The sequence below is a fragment of the Palaemon carinicauda genome, chromosome 1 (assembly GCF_036898095.1).
Source record: "Palaemon carinicauda isolate YSFRI2023 chromosome 1, ASM3689809v2, whole genome shotgun sequence".
Taxonomy (NCBI): domain Eukaryota; kingdom Metazoa; phylum Arthropoda; class Malacostraca; order Decapoda; family Palaemonidae; genus Palaemon; species Palaemon carinicauda.
The window spans coordinates 156,499,549-156,516,025 of NC_090725.1; the positions used below are offsets into that span (position 1 = coordinate 156,499,549).

The window sequence follows — 16,477 nt, forward strand, 5'->3', positions numbered from 1 at the left end:
TCCGTTTGGTACATACACCTTAAATTACTCCTGTTTTGGCCTTCGTAATGCTGGGGCCACTTTTCAACATCTCATGGATGGCATCTTAGGGGACCTCCCCTTCTGTGTATGTTATGTGGATGACATACTTGTGTTCTCTTCCTCAAAAGAGGAACACCTCCATCACCTGCGCATCGTGCTCGACCACCTGCAACAAAACGGACTTTAGTCCGGTACGACAAGTGTACCTTTGGCGCCAACGAAGTGTCGTTCTTAGGGCACCGCATCACTCCTGAAGGAGTCCATCCCCTCCCTGAGAAGGTGGCAGCCGTTCAGAACTTCCCCACCCCCTCGACCGTCAAAGCTCTGCAGGAATTCAACTATTATCACCGTTTTCTGCCAGCCAGTGCCGCCACTCTTACTCCCCTCTCTGCCTCCCTCAAGGGCAAGCCAAAAGACCTGAAGTGGGGTCCCCTTCAAGAAGCGGCCGTCTACAATGCAAAGAAGGCCCTATCAACCACTGCAGCTCTCACTTTTCCTATCCCACATGCCCCTCTACTTCTCTCTACCGATGCCAACGACGTCGCTATTGATGCAGTACTCGAACAGGTGATCAACGACTCGCCCCGCCCATTGGCCTTCTTCAGCAGAAAACTGTCCAAGGCAGAATTGGGTTATTCTACCTTCGATCACGAATTGCTGGCGGTGCATTTGGCTGTTCGTCACTTTCACCATTTCTTAAAAGGTACGCCCTTCGTCATTCGCACAGACCCCATGCCTCTGGTGCACCCCTTCACTCGACAGTCTGTTGCCTGGTACCCCCGGCAATGCTGACATCTCTCCGCCATGGCTGAATGCAATTGCACCCTTCAACACGTCCCTGGAAAAATGAATCCCATTTTTTATGCCCTGTCAAGAAACACATTGGCTGCCGTTCAACTGGGATTGGATTACAATGCCTTGGCTGAAGCCCAACGACAGGATCCAGAGAATCAAGCATGTAGGACATCCTGCACAGCCTTCCGTTGGGAAGACATCCCCCTCGACGACTCCAACACCACCCTCCTGTGTGACATCAGTACTGGTAGACCGCGACCTTGGATTCCTGCTCCCATTCTACGACAGGTGTTTGATTTCATTCACGGCCTTTCACATCCCTCGTGCCGTTCTACTGCACAGCTGCTGAAGGCAAAGTTAATTTGGCACGGCATTTTTAAGGATGCTAAGAATTGGGTCCGCGCCTGTACTTCTTGCCAAACTTCCAAAGTACATCGACGGACTCAGGAGTGGGCACCCTTCCTCAACCTCAGCGTCGTTTCGCACACATTCACGTCGACATTGTAGACCCCCTACCCGCATCACAAGGACATCGTTACCTGTTTACCGTCATCGACCGCTCCACTCGATGGCCTGAAGCCATTCCCATGGAAACTGCAACGTCCGCCTCATGTACATCTGCCTTACTCCCAGGATGGTTTGCAAGATTTGGTATCCCTGGGCATATTACTTCTGACAGGGCTACCACTTTCACCTCTCAATTGTGGACATTATTAGCAAATCTCCTGGGCATCACCCTACATCAGACAACTGCCTACAACCCCGCTGCCAATGGAATGGTTGAACGTTTTCATCGCACCCTCAAAGCAGCTTTGATGTACCACTGCAAGGATTCTAACTGATTTACTCAGCTTCCCTGGGTCTTCTTGGAACTAAGGACCACTCCTAAAGATGCCCTCGACGTCTCAGCAGCCAAATGGTGTATGGCAACCCGTTGGTCGTCCCTGCCGAATTTCTTCCTTCTGCAACCTCCTCCGACGATCTCCAGCGCATACGTCACGTCGTGGGAAAATTCACTCTATGCCGCCAGACTTACAAGCCCCCAGCGAAGCATCACATACCGACAGACTTGCACTCTGCAACGCACGTCTTCCTACGCAACGACACTAGCAAGCCACCGCTAATGCCCCCTTACACGGGCCCTTTCCTTGAGATCCGACGTAGTCCGAAACCATTCCTACTAAACATTTGTGGCAAAGAAGACTGGGTCACCATTGATCATCTAAAACCTGCTTATCTCATACCAGATGACCCGCCTACAGTTCGCCTCTCTAGATCAGGGCTCCTTATTTAACATGCACAATATGTCATTTTTAGGGGGGGATCCATGTACCAACCGTTTGTCACACGATCGTACATAGTAACGACATTTCATTTTCTGTATATATTATGCTTGTATCTTCGCTCTTCCCTCGCACTGATAAGGACCTGAAGTAACATGTCTGTTTTTCTCACTGTTAACTGTTAACCGGTGCAGTTTCGGTTGAACATGAAATTGCCTGTTATATTTTTTATGCCCTTTTTTTCCTGGAGTTTATGTATATATAAACGAATGTTCTGTAATAAAGTAACTCAGTTGTTTTCATCCTGCCTTTGAGTCACAACCTTCTCTCGGCTCGTCACACAGGTCTACATAAGAGTGGATTATTTTATTTACGTATCGATTTGTGCTTTCAAGAGATGTATGCTCGTAAGGTGAGTTCCACTCATGTAGGATTAAGCAATCGTATGAAAATTACATAAGACTGTCGCCATTCCTTTAATTGTATTTTTGTTCAGTTCCGTATAAGTAAATTTACGTTATTTTAAAGAATAAAATTTTTCATTTCTTGTAGTTTTGTTTCGAAGTCTTATGTAAACCTGTTAAAAGGTTTGCTGTATGACACACATGATAAGGATCGCATCATGTTTCCGCATGGTTGGAAAATGCAAGAAGGTTCTCGACTAGATATTATTCTTTTTTTTTAATGTTACGAAAGGAGGTGAGCGGAGTTAGCTGAGAGAGTTGCCTCGCAGGCGACGATAGTACCCTACTTCCAGAATGCAAAATTGGCAACCTTGACGCTGCTAGGGCCCTGCCACAACGCTAAGCGAATACTTTACTAGAAATTGCTAGAGTGAATTAAATTTTTATATAAGAACCTAGCAATGCATAGGAGCCAAGAGAGATCCAGCTTGATTTCGAAAGAGCCAACGTCTTACAATCCTCTTGCCAGCACCCTTTCAGCCATCCATCAATTTTCTTCTCTAACATGCATAGTGTTTCCTCTCAAACGTGAATAGTGATTTCTCTCCAACGTATACTGTGTATAGTGTTGTTCAAACGTTGGTGATATTATTGTGTTTAAATTAAAAAGAAGTGTGTTAATGTAAGTAAATTTATATTATAAAGATTAATTGGTTTTTTGACTGGCCCTGTGAGATTTGGTTAAAAAGGTGAAGTGTATTTATTTTTGTTTAACCGTTCGGTAATCTTGTGTGAGGTAAAGGACGTGAGAGTATCAGTTAAGTACATGAAAGTGTAATTCTGATTTATTTTCTATGTGTTAAAGTGTCGTTTATTTATTAATTGTCAAAATTAATTATTTTCATAAATCAATTTCTTGTGAAAGAACTGATTGTATAATTTTTTAAAGTATCATTTTGTTTTAGTCTAAGGTTTACTTCATTTTTTATATATAAAGGGATCTATTTTTGGTGTTAATTTTGTGAATTGTTATTTTTTTTATACAACATATTCATTTTTGTAAAGTGTATTATATCAATAACCAATACTTTTTCCTGTGCTTTGCTCGTATCTCCAGACTTAGACCTGAAGTAAGAGGTTGATTCAAAAATAGTTCCCATTAAAAGTAAAGTAATCACCCAGTTTTGTTTTGAGTGCAAAGTAAAGAGACCTTCAGTGTTCATATATATATATTATTGTCTGGGAGTTGTGTATTATTCTCAGAGCTCGGAGGTTTCCTATTGCATATCAAATTATATGATATAGAGCAGGTGAGTTTTGGAGCTCAGGAATTTACGTAATTTGCTAGTCGTAATAATGTATATATATATATATATATATATATATATATATATATATATATATATATATATATATATATACACATATATATATATGTATATATATATATATATATATATATATATATATATATATATATATATATATATATATATATATCAGAGCTGCAGAATTACATAAACTCTCGAGCTCCAAACTCACCTGTTTATATTGGTATCTACAAAAAATTTCTAGGATACAATTCATCACCAAGTTTGTAATAAATGTATATTAGGCAAGTAAACTCTATTAGGATATATTTGGAAAAAATTATAATATTTATACTTAGTTTATATATATATATATATATATATATATATATATATATATATATATATATATATATATATATATATATATATATATATGTATATATATATGTATATATATATATATATATATATATATATATATATATATATATATATATATATATATAGATATACTGTATATAATCATAATAATAAATTTATCTAAAGAATACAAAATTCTTCCGTATGGTAAAAAGATGAACTGATTTTCGATAGAAGAGTAAATCTAAAACCGTTATAATAAGATTTAAAAAGGAATGTTATGTGCGATCCCACGAATATAATCACATATATCTGTATTGCTGAAATTTTCCACTAATCTTTTTATGCGTTGATCAGTATCACGATAGTGTTTTCTTGTAGTTTCAGGCTCCCTCCCAAGAGACATTGTTCTATTTGAGCTTCATTAAAATTTTGCTCCCTCAGACAATCAACAAATTTCCATATATTTGGATGGTGAGCTGCAACTTGGACCTGGAAAGCTCTGTGCCATCCTTCAACGGCATTAGTAGTTTTTTGGTAAATCGTGCGAAGCCTCATTATATACATTTTATATTTTATGTGCAAAGCTAGGAGGCTTTCGCATATTTTTCCGTCCAGGGCGCCCAATCCAAGTGTCCTCAAAGTAATCGATTACCTCTTGAGCTTCATCAGGAAAAATATTATTATCGTATAATATCTCAAATGCGTCGATCACTTTTTCGACTGGTACGAATGCAATAGCAGGTAGCATCCGGATTTCCAAAGCAAAGCCAGAATTAGTTGCGTATAATTTCTGTAGACCATTTCTCTGAACTGATGGAATGCACTTTGACAAACGTGAAAAAGAACTGCTTGACTTTTATATTAGGGAATTCTTTAAGGAACGTATTTTGCATAGCCTTTTCAGAATTCATTGTTATAATTGAATGTGTACAAGATGGTTCTAAATTTATTTTCTGTAAAAGCTGACCATAAGTTTCCTCAGATTTGCTGGGGAGTAATGCAAATACCAGTGGTAATGAAGCTTTTTCTCTTGAACCATGCAAAATATGCAATTGGTGAAACAGCAATAGAACAGTCTTAACTGTACCATCGGCAAACTACTGATTACTTCTTAAAAACAAATCAAGCTGCGTTTAGTAGCAAAAATTAGCATTCGTTTATCACTTATTGATTGTGGTGCTTCATTAGTACTTTTTGCCATCTGCCATATTTTCATAACAGTTTCTGTTGAATCAACCACTGCAGCATCTATCGTGTGATTATGTTCTTTTGTAAAAATGATAACTTCTTCTGTAATGTTGTTACACGAGCACTGCACTTAATTTTGTGATGTTTATCACACTTCCAATATGTTTTGTCTCCCATTGTTCTATTATTATAGAATAAATATCCATTATGAACGAATTTCTTTCATCCCTTCTCTGTTTCTGTGTATTGTAGAGCCATCGTTTGGGATTTGGAATACTGTAATCTTATCTGGGTTTCTCCTGGAATTATAAGATATAGCAAACCTTGAAAACGACTGAAGATTATTGTTGTAAATAGTTATTCCTCTCAATAAAAAAGGAAAATCACTATGTAGTGGTATTTTAGTAATTAAGAAAAAACCTTCTAAGTGCTTGTTTACTGGTAATTGCTCTCTCAGCATCTCTCATTTTTGTAGATGAAGTACTTTATGTAAATGAATTGTTGTAGACAAATGGATATGTAGATGAATTGTTGTAGGCAAATTGTATATGTACATGAATTGTTTTAGACCAATTGCTGTTGAATTATTGTAGACGTATTGTTGTAGACGAATTCACCTAGAATCTTTTATATTACATAAGTCTGTTACACTTGAAAATATACCCGAGCTCTGAGAAAATTACGCAACTCCCAGACGGCAATATATATATGAACACTGAATGCCCAAAGATCTCTTACTTTACACTAAAAAAAATGGGTGATTACTTTATGTGAACTATTAAAAAAACAATATCTTACTTCGGTTCTTAGTCAGGGAATGAGAGAAATACTGAGAAAAATATTGGTGATGAAAATAATACAAACTTTACAAAAATAAATACATTCCATAAAAAGTTAACAATAATACAGTAGAATTAACACCAAAATTAAATCAATCGAAATATCAAATCTGAACTAAGACAAAAAAAAAAAAAGATTTTGAAAAAGATTATACAATTACTTGTTTCACTGGAAATTAATTCATAGAAATATTTAGTTTTGATGATTAATGAAAGAGTTAACACTTTGACACTCTAATGAACATACAATGAAGAAATTTACATATATATGACTGTTACGCTTGCGTCTTTTGGTTCACATGAGGTTACCGAACAGTTAAGCAAAATAAATACACTTCACTGCCTTGCGAGTATTAGGCCAGTTACAAAAATTTATGTTAAACTATACCTATATTAACACACTACACTTGAATTAACATTCAATAGTTACATCAACGTTTGAACACACTATACACGATATATGTTGGATAGAAATCGCTAATCACGTTTGATAGTACAACACTATTCCTGGGTTTGTATATATTGACTTAATTTGTCTAGAAAATTGTAATAGATCCTTCTCGTGGTGTGGGGGGGCCAATGCTCTAGTGGCGTAAGGTTACCAACTAGTCAAACAGCAGACGAGTTCCAACGTACATGGCGAGGTAACTCTCTCTCAGCTATCTCCGCCCACCTTCTCCTCGAAACAATAAAAAAGAGTAAATCTACTACGAGAATTTTCAAGCACTTTCTAACCACATGGAAACATAAGAATTACATAATCCCTCATGTTCATACCTCGTGTGTGTCATACAGAATACCTAAACGAGTTTACATAAGACTTTGTAACAAAATACATGAAATAAAAAGTTAATTCTTGAAAATTATGTAAATTTACATATACTGAATTGAATGAAAATACAATTACATGAATACGAAAGTCTCATGTAATTTACATACATTACTTAAACTTGCTTGAGTGGAACTCACCTTACGAGCAGGCTATACATCTCTTAAATACACAAAAAATACATGAATAAAAATATTTACTCTTATATAAGACCATCTTCGTAAGAATATATATATATATATATATATATATATATATATATATATATATATATATATATATATATATGTGTATATATATACAGTATATATATATATATATATATATATATATACATATATATATATATGTGTGTATATACATACATATATAAATATATACATAAATATATATACATATATATATATATATATATATATATATATAATATATATTTATACATATATATATATATATATATATATATATATATATATATATATATATATATACATATATATATATATATATATATATATATATATAAATGTAAAAAAGGGCGCCTTAAAAACATGTTCGTGTGACAGCTGCCCCTCGAGACATGGGTTGGTTCCACCGATGGTGACAGTGCGATAAAAGAGTTCAAGATTGCCTTTATCTCTTGGCTTGATAGCTTTCTTGTGATTATAAAATAATATGGTTATCTGTCGTGAAGATCTATGACTAAGTTTTATATTTTACACAGAAAGAAGTGCCTCGTCCAATTGCTAACAAAATCATTCTCGTTAATCGCCTAAAGAAGCGTCAAATAATAATCTATGGCTGTTATAGTTTAATGAGATATTTCAGCATGGGTTGTGTTCATTGCAAATGTTCAACAAAGATTTGTTTATTTGAGAATATTTTGCCTTAGAAATTTGACTGATGATGCTCATTTTTAAATTCCAAGTTTATGTTGGCTGATATTTCTTGCCCCGAATTTTCACATCCAGTTACTTATTACAATATTGTGTGAAGAATCCTCTGTACCGTTATAAATGTTTAACAAAATTACATTGCTCGCCTGAACACAGAACATACTTTTTAAGCAATTTTAACTAATCGTGCTTTTTCCCCACAGGCTGCATTAAAGAAATATCTACGTCAAAATAATGTTTTTACTTTAAAGATGTTATGCTATGTACAGTACCTTATCCGAGAGACTGATAAAGCTTATCTATCACTATGGAGACATTATCTCGAAATCTTTTACTATCAAACTAACTGTACTTCAACAGCATACGTATTCAAAAGCCGCAGTGTTAGAGGTTAAAGCGTGTTAAAACAACCAATACGAAGGCACTATTCCTTGATACAAAATATTGTGGATCTATATTCTCGAAAACTTGAAAGCTACCAAAATGTGTGAAATAGCGACTAAATGGTGAATAACTGAACATTTTTATTGTGGATTTTTTTTTCTGTGCCACACTACATGTATCCGCCCAATGAAATGAAGCATGAGGACAACAGGATTGAGAGTTGTTCCTTCAACTTGTGCACTGGGGTCTTTGGATGGCCGGGCAACCCCAATAGAGTTGACTATTGACCATTCAGTTAATGTGACGCATACAGAACATCCAAATACCACATTTGCGGTCATTTCTCAGAGTCTACCTCCAAGAGAGGGTCTCGCTAATGAATTAGCAAAGGTAACACACCGTTTTTCCCTCTGTGATTTGGACAATTTCAGGACCCCGTCAAGATCTCCTCCTCCTAAACCACCAAGATCCTTCAAACACGGGAGAAGCTTGAACGGAGAAAAGGAAGAGAAAAAGCGCTCAGTGTCCCATCCTGGACCACCAATTACGCCAACAGCTTTATACGAGCTGAAAAAACTGGACCGTAAGGCGTCCGTCAGAGGTGAAACGGGCGAGATAAGCCCAAGGAGACCGATAATCAGCCAACGGAGCGATCAAACAAAGTCTTGCGCAACATCTCCACGCACACCGACCTTATCTTCCACCCCATCTTCCCCTCCTACCTTGGCTAGAACCAAGTCAACCTCCTCCCCAACAGGTAAATCACAAATGGCGTGGCAATCTCTGAGGAGACGGATTTTTCCTGAGGACGCTCCTCCTTTGCCACCCACGCCCCCGCTGCCACCCACACCCACTCCGAACAGTACCTTCTATCCTTCTCTGCCTTCGCCTTCCGATTCTGAGACATCTGCGAGCGGCACTTCCTCCCAACAACTGACAGCAGTTCGTCCGAAGATCACCCAAGCTTCTGCACAACCAAATGTCAATGTTGGAGAACCATCTCGGACTCAGAGACCGCAATCCAATGTCCCTCCCTCAACGTCTACACGTTCAAGACAGGTCACCCATTCTCCTTCGCCACAATCTGAGTCCTTTGAAATAACCCACACACAAAATGGGTCTCATACAAGACCTGTATCTGTTCCCGAAACAACAAGAAACAACCCTGCAACACTTGATCAGGGACCAATATCCACCATCTCCGAATTTGAAAGTACTTGCAAGCAAGTGTTCCACTTACAAAGAAATGCTCGGGGACTAATGCAACAGAGCCAGTACAGCAAGGTAAGACTATTGTAATTTTTGCAATATTTTTCTGATAATTTTCTTGTATGAAATATAGTTAATCAGCTAATACCACAATTCGAAAGTTCATTCAGGTAATATAAACATACCAATCGCAAATCATGAGCCAATTTATTACCCCTAAGGCATTTGTGAAGAACGGAACCCCTGCACCAATGAAGAATCTAAGGATAAAAAAATAAGATAAGTGTTCTGTCTTAATAATTGAAAAAGATATTGATATATCAGTACCCAAACAATATTCCTTTTGTCATTGCAACAAAATTCCCTATAAAGAAAATATATGTTAAACTTGAATCCTCTTCCATAAAAGAAATACTTCACTTGTATTACTATGACACTGTATCTGTAAAACCAAGAGAGGCACCAGGTAGAGGGCATCCCTTTGCCAAGCCACTTTGAGAGTATCTTATAGATTTTTTGTGAGCTAACATATCTTTCACGTTTAACCCTTGGCAAGCGTAAATATTTGGAAATCATTTACAATTTGAACATTATATTAGGCCTACTTGACAGAATTCCTCACAAACTTTATGAAATTCACTCATTTAGTACACATATTTGGATTCCTGTTTAAAGACAAATTGAAAGACAAAGATATACCAACCAAGAGACATAATGAGATAATGAAAAAACGATGGTAGGCACATTAAAGAGACAGCAAACAACATAAAAATGGATGAATGATCTTATCTGTCATAAAAAAAATGTATATAATTTTCTATAAAAACTGTAACCTGTCTTTAAGTTTATCTATGACCTGTAATGCCCAAGCATCATAACCTTAATTATGGAATTAACATTATTACTTGTCAATTTGAGCAAAATATTACAAATTTATAGATGGCCATAGATCATTTAAACTCAATCATGGATTAATTTTTATCTAATATGTGAATAAGAAAACAATACAATAAGTTTTTGACTTCAGCCTTTGATCATAAACTGTGAAATTGGAATATAATTGTGGAAATGACTACAAAATTAAGAAGCTTTTAACCTTCACAAATCTGCTGCCTCGGCTTGTACCATTTAAACCACGGTAGCTTTCACCCAAATTTAAGTATCATAAAAATGATCTCACTAAGTCTATCTTTATAAATGAACCTCAAACTGTCCTTAAAGGTTTCCGCGCAAACTCCTAATTGGCACTTAAGACGAACCTTTAACCCACGACTTTCAAAAGTTAGTTTGACTTGAAGCCACGTTAAGAATGTTCTCACAGTTCGCCCAACTGAAAGGCAGGCAAATAGACATCCAGGACCCATATGATAATTCTTGATGCTTCTAATATTGAAATTAGTAATGCCTTTACACACATTACAGTGGTGGGTTATCAAAGTCCATATACAACGTACTCAATTTGCTTGTTTTTTTAAGACAGCTTTTGTTAAACGTACCAATAGCTATTTCCAGTCACCCTCTACAAATGATATATAAATGCATAATCCTTTATATTCTGATGAAGAGTTCGATTGTGAGCATACAAAAGGTCTGGTAAATCAAACAGAGTAATTCGTACATATACCACTATTTCGTATTTGGAGAATTGTGTTCATTGGCTACAATAATGACCTTCCTGGCCTTCCCTTTGCTCTCATCTAATCGAGTAATTACATGTGATATCACAAAACATTATCGTTGGTCTTTTCTGACGGCCCCAATTTGGTCAATGAAGCGCATCATTAGCAACAGAAAGTGATAAATGGAGTTGAAATGAAAGAACAAGATGAATCGCTGAGATCTAATCATTATTGAAGGCAATTTCTGAATTGGAATATTTGCGGGAAAAGATTCTTTTGACTTCGCGAATTTGCCTTAGGTCTACGACCTAAAATTAGAAGAGATTTATTAATGCAAGATATTCTAATAACAGTACCAACATCAAAATAATTATTTTTTATATAAACTATAAAAACTGAAAAACAAAAGGAAGAGAAATAAGATAATTGTAATTGTTCAGTGGCCACTTTCCTCTTACTAAGGGTAGAAGAGAGACTTTAGCTATGGTAAGCAGCTCTTCTAGGAGGACACTCCAAAATCAAGCCATTGTTCTCTAGTCTTGGGTAGTGCCATAACCTCTGTACTATGGTCTTCTACTGTCTTGGGTTAGAGTTCTCTTGCTTAAGGGTACACTCGGGCATACTATTCTATCTAATTTCTCTTCCTTTTGTTTGGTTAAAGTTTAAATAGTTTATATAAGAAATGTTTGTTTTAATGATATTACTCTTCCGAGAATAGTTTATTTTTTCCTTGTTCCTTTCCTCACTGGGCTATTTTCCCTGTTGGAGCTTCTGGGCTTATAGCATCCTGCTTTTCCAACTAGAGCTGTAGCTTAGCACGAAATAATAATAATGATAATAATAATAATAATGACCAAGTGTACCCTCAAGATAGAGAACTCTACTCCAAGACAGTGGAAGACCATGGTACTCAGGCTATGGCACTATCCGAGACCAGAGAACAATGGTTTGGATTCGGAGTGTCCTCCTAGAAGAGCTGCTCACCATAACTAAAGTGGAAAGTAACCTCTGAAGAATTATTGCAGCAGTTAACCCGTTGAGCGATGAATTGTTTGGTGATCTCGGTGTTGTCAGGTGTATGAGGACAGAAGAGAATGTGAAAAGAATAGGCCAGAATATTCGGTGTATGTATAGGCTAAGGGAAAATGAGCAGTAACTAGAGAGAGGTCCCAATGTAGTACTGTCTGGCCAGGCAAAGGACCAAATAATTCTAGCTGTAGTGTCTCAATGGGTTGCTGGTGCACTGGACAATCCACTACCTATATATATATATATATATATATATATATATATATATATATATATATATATATATATATATATATACACTAGCAAACCAACAATATCTTATTAGGAATCGATATCGAGGAAAATCCAGACCATTTTTTTAATGAATTAAAAATGCCAATTGATGCAGTTGCACTTCCATGAATAGGCCTACATTCAGACGCGTACTTTGGCCTAATGTCAGTTTTGAGCGCAATGAACTACACTTAATCTTCCCTAAATGCTGAAGAGATCGACATGCAAAAGTATGGCATTCCGAAAATTGAAAAATCCATACAAAATTCAACAATATACTTGTAAAAACCACATACCTTCTGCTCAGTACTAAACGGTAGGAAGTTCTTCAATAAAAGGTGAAAATATCGACCCATGTCAAACGTACAAACGATTGACAGGATAATATTGTATGATGAGCAAGTGGCACAATGGACTACACAATGAAAGAGTGTAACCCAACCATCATCTACCCTTAACATATGCTGACCTCTCACATATTTTGTACATCATAAACGGGGTTCTTACAATAAAGAAGATAATTGTACGTACAGTGTCAAGTTTAACGTTTAAAGCAAAGACGAAAAAAAAATGAGATGATAATGTAAATAGGACTAAGATATGTACAATTCACATATGCAAATCGAGGTAAGTATAGCAGCAATATGGTTTGTGTTTACGATGGGCTCCAAATACTTAGGTTACTTAGGTTTCAAACTGGTGCTGGTATTATGTTATCTGGGGGAGGGTAGCTGCAGAGAAATACTAAGAATGTATCATACTTAGCAATAATGTATTTACGATTGCTGAAATCCTGTCGGTGCTACTATAGCGTGATTCCTACCCTCATTTTCTTTTCCTCCCTCAATATGGGGATTCAAATCTACTATTGGGTGATTCCTACCAAGCAAACAACCCAATAATGTAATATTTCCCTTCCAAGGTGTTATTACAAGAGTAACACCTCAATTAAGTGTTACCAACCCGACTAAAGAAGCAAACAGTGTAAACAAAATGTGCATTTTACCTAACCTAACCTAACCTAAAGATCGTTTTATAGATTTTTCTGCATATTTTATAGAATAGAATAGATTAAAATAGTGTTAAGAAGTATGTTTTATCTATCCTCTTTTTATTAGGAATCACCTCATACCCGAAAAATAAGGTAGGAATCACACTATAGTAGAATCCTGATGGTAGGAATCACACTATAGTAGTACCATCCTGTCCTAGTAGACTTGTTGCTGGGCAATTCAATAGGTAGTGTTGCAGAGATTTGTCAGTTAGTTACTGACGGCTGTTGCAGGGTCTTTCCAGTCTCTGCTGTGCTGCTGGATCTTTGTCGTTATCAATGATGATTTGCCAGTTGCACAGATATCTCAGTCGCAGTCTGCAAATAATGACTGCAACTTTTTCTTGCTAGCGGATATAGGATTAGGTTTGTTGCTTCGATGTACCATTTAGCTAATCTGGATTCATCAAGGAAGGCTCGCCTTGCTTTGCTTGTCTTTTGCAAGTTGCAAAAAGCTGTCATTTGATTCGTGGTGGTTTTCAGTGAAGGTTGAAGTGTGATACTGACTGTCTGGCACATTACACATTAGGGCAGATTTGGCTAGGTGATCGGCCTCTTCGTTGCCAGTGATTCCAGTGTGACTTGAGATCCCATTCAGGGTTATCTGCCTTTTTTTTCTTTGGTCAGCTATGGCTAGATATTGCTGTGATTAGGTAGACATTTTCAGTGAGTTTTTTGTTGCTGAGAGTCAGAATCCTGATGGTAGGAATCACACTATAGTAGTACCATCCTGTCCTAGTAGACTTGTTGCTGGGCAATTCAATAGGTAGTGTTGCAGAGATTCGTCAGTTAGTTACTGACGGCTGTTGCAGGGTCTTTCCAGTCTCTATTGTGCTGCTGGATCTTTGTCGTTATCAATGATGATTTGCCAATTGCACAGATATCTCAGTCGCAGTCTGCAAATAATGACTGCAACTTTTTTTGCAAGTGGATACAGGATTAGGTTTGTTGCTTCGATGTACCATTTAGCTAATCTGGATCCATCAAGAAAGGCCCGCCTTACTTTGCTTGTCTTTTACAGGTTGCAAAAAGCTGTCATTTGATTCTTGATGGTTTTCAGTGAAGGTTGGAGTGTGATACTGATTGTCTGGCACATTAGGACAGATTTGGCTATGTGATCGGTCTCATCATTGCCAGGGATTCCAGTGTCACTTGAGATCCAATTCGGTTATCCACCTGTTTTTTTTTCTTTGGTGAGCTATGGCTAGATATTGCTGTGATTAGGTAGATATTTTTAGTGGGTTGTTTGTTGCTGAGTCAGAATGGCCCCTCTCGAATCCGTGTTGATTGTTGTTTCCTCCACGTAGGCTGGCCGAGGGCTCCAGGACTTTGGCAATTGCCACCTGCTCAGTTTGCAGCATGGAGGCGTGGTTTGAAAGCCTCCAGTATTCTCTGTAGTCTCATAGAGAAACGACTGCTGCTGCTGCTGCTGCAGGAATATCACGATCAAGGGATCTATCAGTATAGTAGATGTTGGTGGCTGAGGTGTGGCTGATTGCATTTTTGGTGGCTGCTGTGAATTGTTCTGGCATGCAGAGAGCTTTGCTTGCTGCAGGGAGGATGGTGAAGTTGTACTGGATGGGGTCCGAAGATCGCGGGGCCAGAATGATGTAGCCAATATGCTTTTGTTGCCCCTTTGTCTTGTAGGCTTCATTTTGCATTGCATTCTTCTTCTAAGTTCGTCCAGCAGTCCCTTTGCCAAAGGGAGGAGTCTTTTGAGTCTGTTGTTCAGAGGGCAGTCTTTATCGCCTTTGATTGACTTGAATATGATGCTGCAGTTTCTAATGTCGACCCTGGCTGAAAGGGAAATTAGGTTAGTTTCAGCTCTTGCTAAGCATAGTCTGGTCTACATTGGAGAGACGCTGATGACTCTCATGGCATTTGTATGTATCACTTCTAAGGAGGCTTTTTGAGTTTCACTTAGGGAGGTGGGCGTAGGTGCTGCAAAGTCGATGTGTGATAAAAATGCTTGAAAGTAATACAATCTTTGGAGGCTATTTGATACTCCTTGTTTGTGGTAGGTCATTCGTTTCATGGCTGAGAGACATTTTTTTTACTCTCTGAGGTGTGTTACTTCGTTGGCAGGTGATAGAGTTTTGTTGATGATTACTCATAGATACATGAATTGTTTCACCCATTCTATGGGTTCACCCATGAGAATGAAATTCTGGGGGTATTTGATGACCATGGCTTTGGTCTTATTGGTGTTGATTTTCAGGCCAAGGTCTTTGCATTTGGCTTGGATCAAGTCCAGTACCTTTTAGGTGGTTTTGCATGAGTGTGGTTTCTGTGGGAAGATAAAACATATGTCACTCCGTTTGGGAGGTCTAGAGTGGCTAGATTTTCCATAAGTAGGTTGAAAAGATAAGGGCTTAGTATGCCCCCCTGAGGTGTTTTGTTTTCTAGGGGGATGAATTTGAAGGTTTTTCCTTGAATGGTGACTATGGCTTCTCAGTTCTGTGTGTAATTCCGATTGCAGGTAAGTAGGCGTCCTTTCACTCCTTTTTTTACAAGTGTGAAGAGGATTGCTGGGGAGCTGGCTAGCTCAAAGGCTTTGTTGTTGATTGTTGTGAGAACATTGGTTATACATTCATGAGTGCCTATGCTTTGTCTGTAGGCATAAAGGTGAGGATGTAGTGGGCCTATTTTCCATTGGAGTATAGTGAGTACCATTCGTTCAGAGACTTTCTCAGTGCTGCTAATTAAAGCTATGGGTCAGTAGGTGTCTGTCTAGTTCACTGCACGGCAAAGACCTCAGACATGTCCTTATTCATGTCTGGGGTTTAACCAGTTTTCATCACCATGCTGGCTAACTGCGGATTGCTGATTGGGGGAGATTTTTGTTTGATCACTCACAGGTAATCTACCTAGTATGGGAGACCCTGACTAGTACAGCATGCTGATCATGGTGATACACAAACCTTTTCATCACGTTAAGAAGGCTTTAGTAAGGCTTTGAGTTTCTGATGCATAAGTTAGTA

The 16,477-nt window shown here is 37.6% G+C and overlaps 1 protein-coding gene across 1 annotated transcript in view; it reads left to right on the forward strand.

The window, feature by feature from the left end:
* Positions 1–8,134: 8,134 nt before the first annotated feature.
* The window catches only part of LOC137652542 (uncharacterized), a 53,266-nt gene continuing 44,923 nt past the window's right edge, over positions 8,135–16,477 (forward strand). The window contains exon 1 of the mRNA XM_068386029.1: positions 8,135–9,599. Coding sequence (XP_068242130.1) covers positions 8,514–9,599 — 1,086 coding nt within the window. The 5' untranslated portion in view covers positions 8,135–8,513. The remainder of the gene's footprint in view (positions 9,600–16,477) is intronic.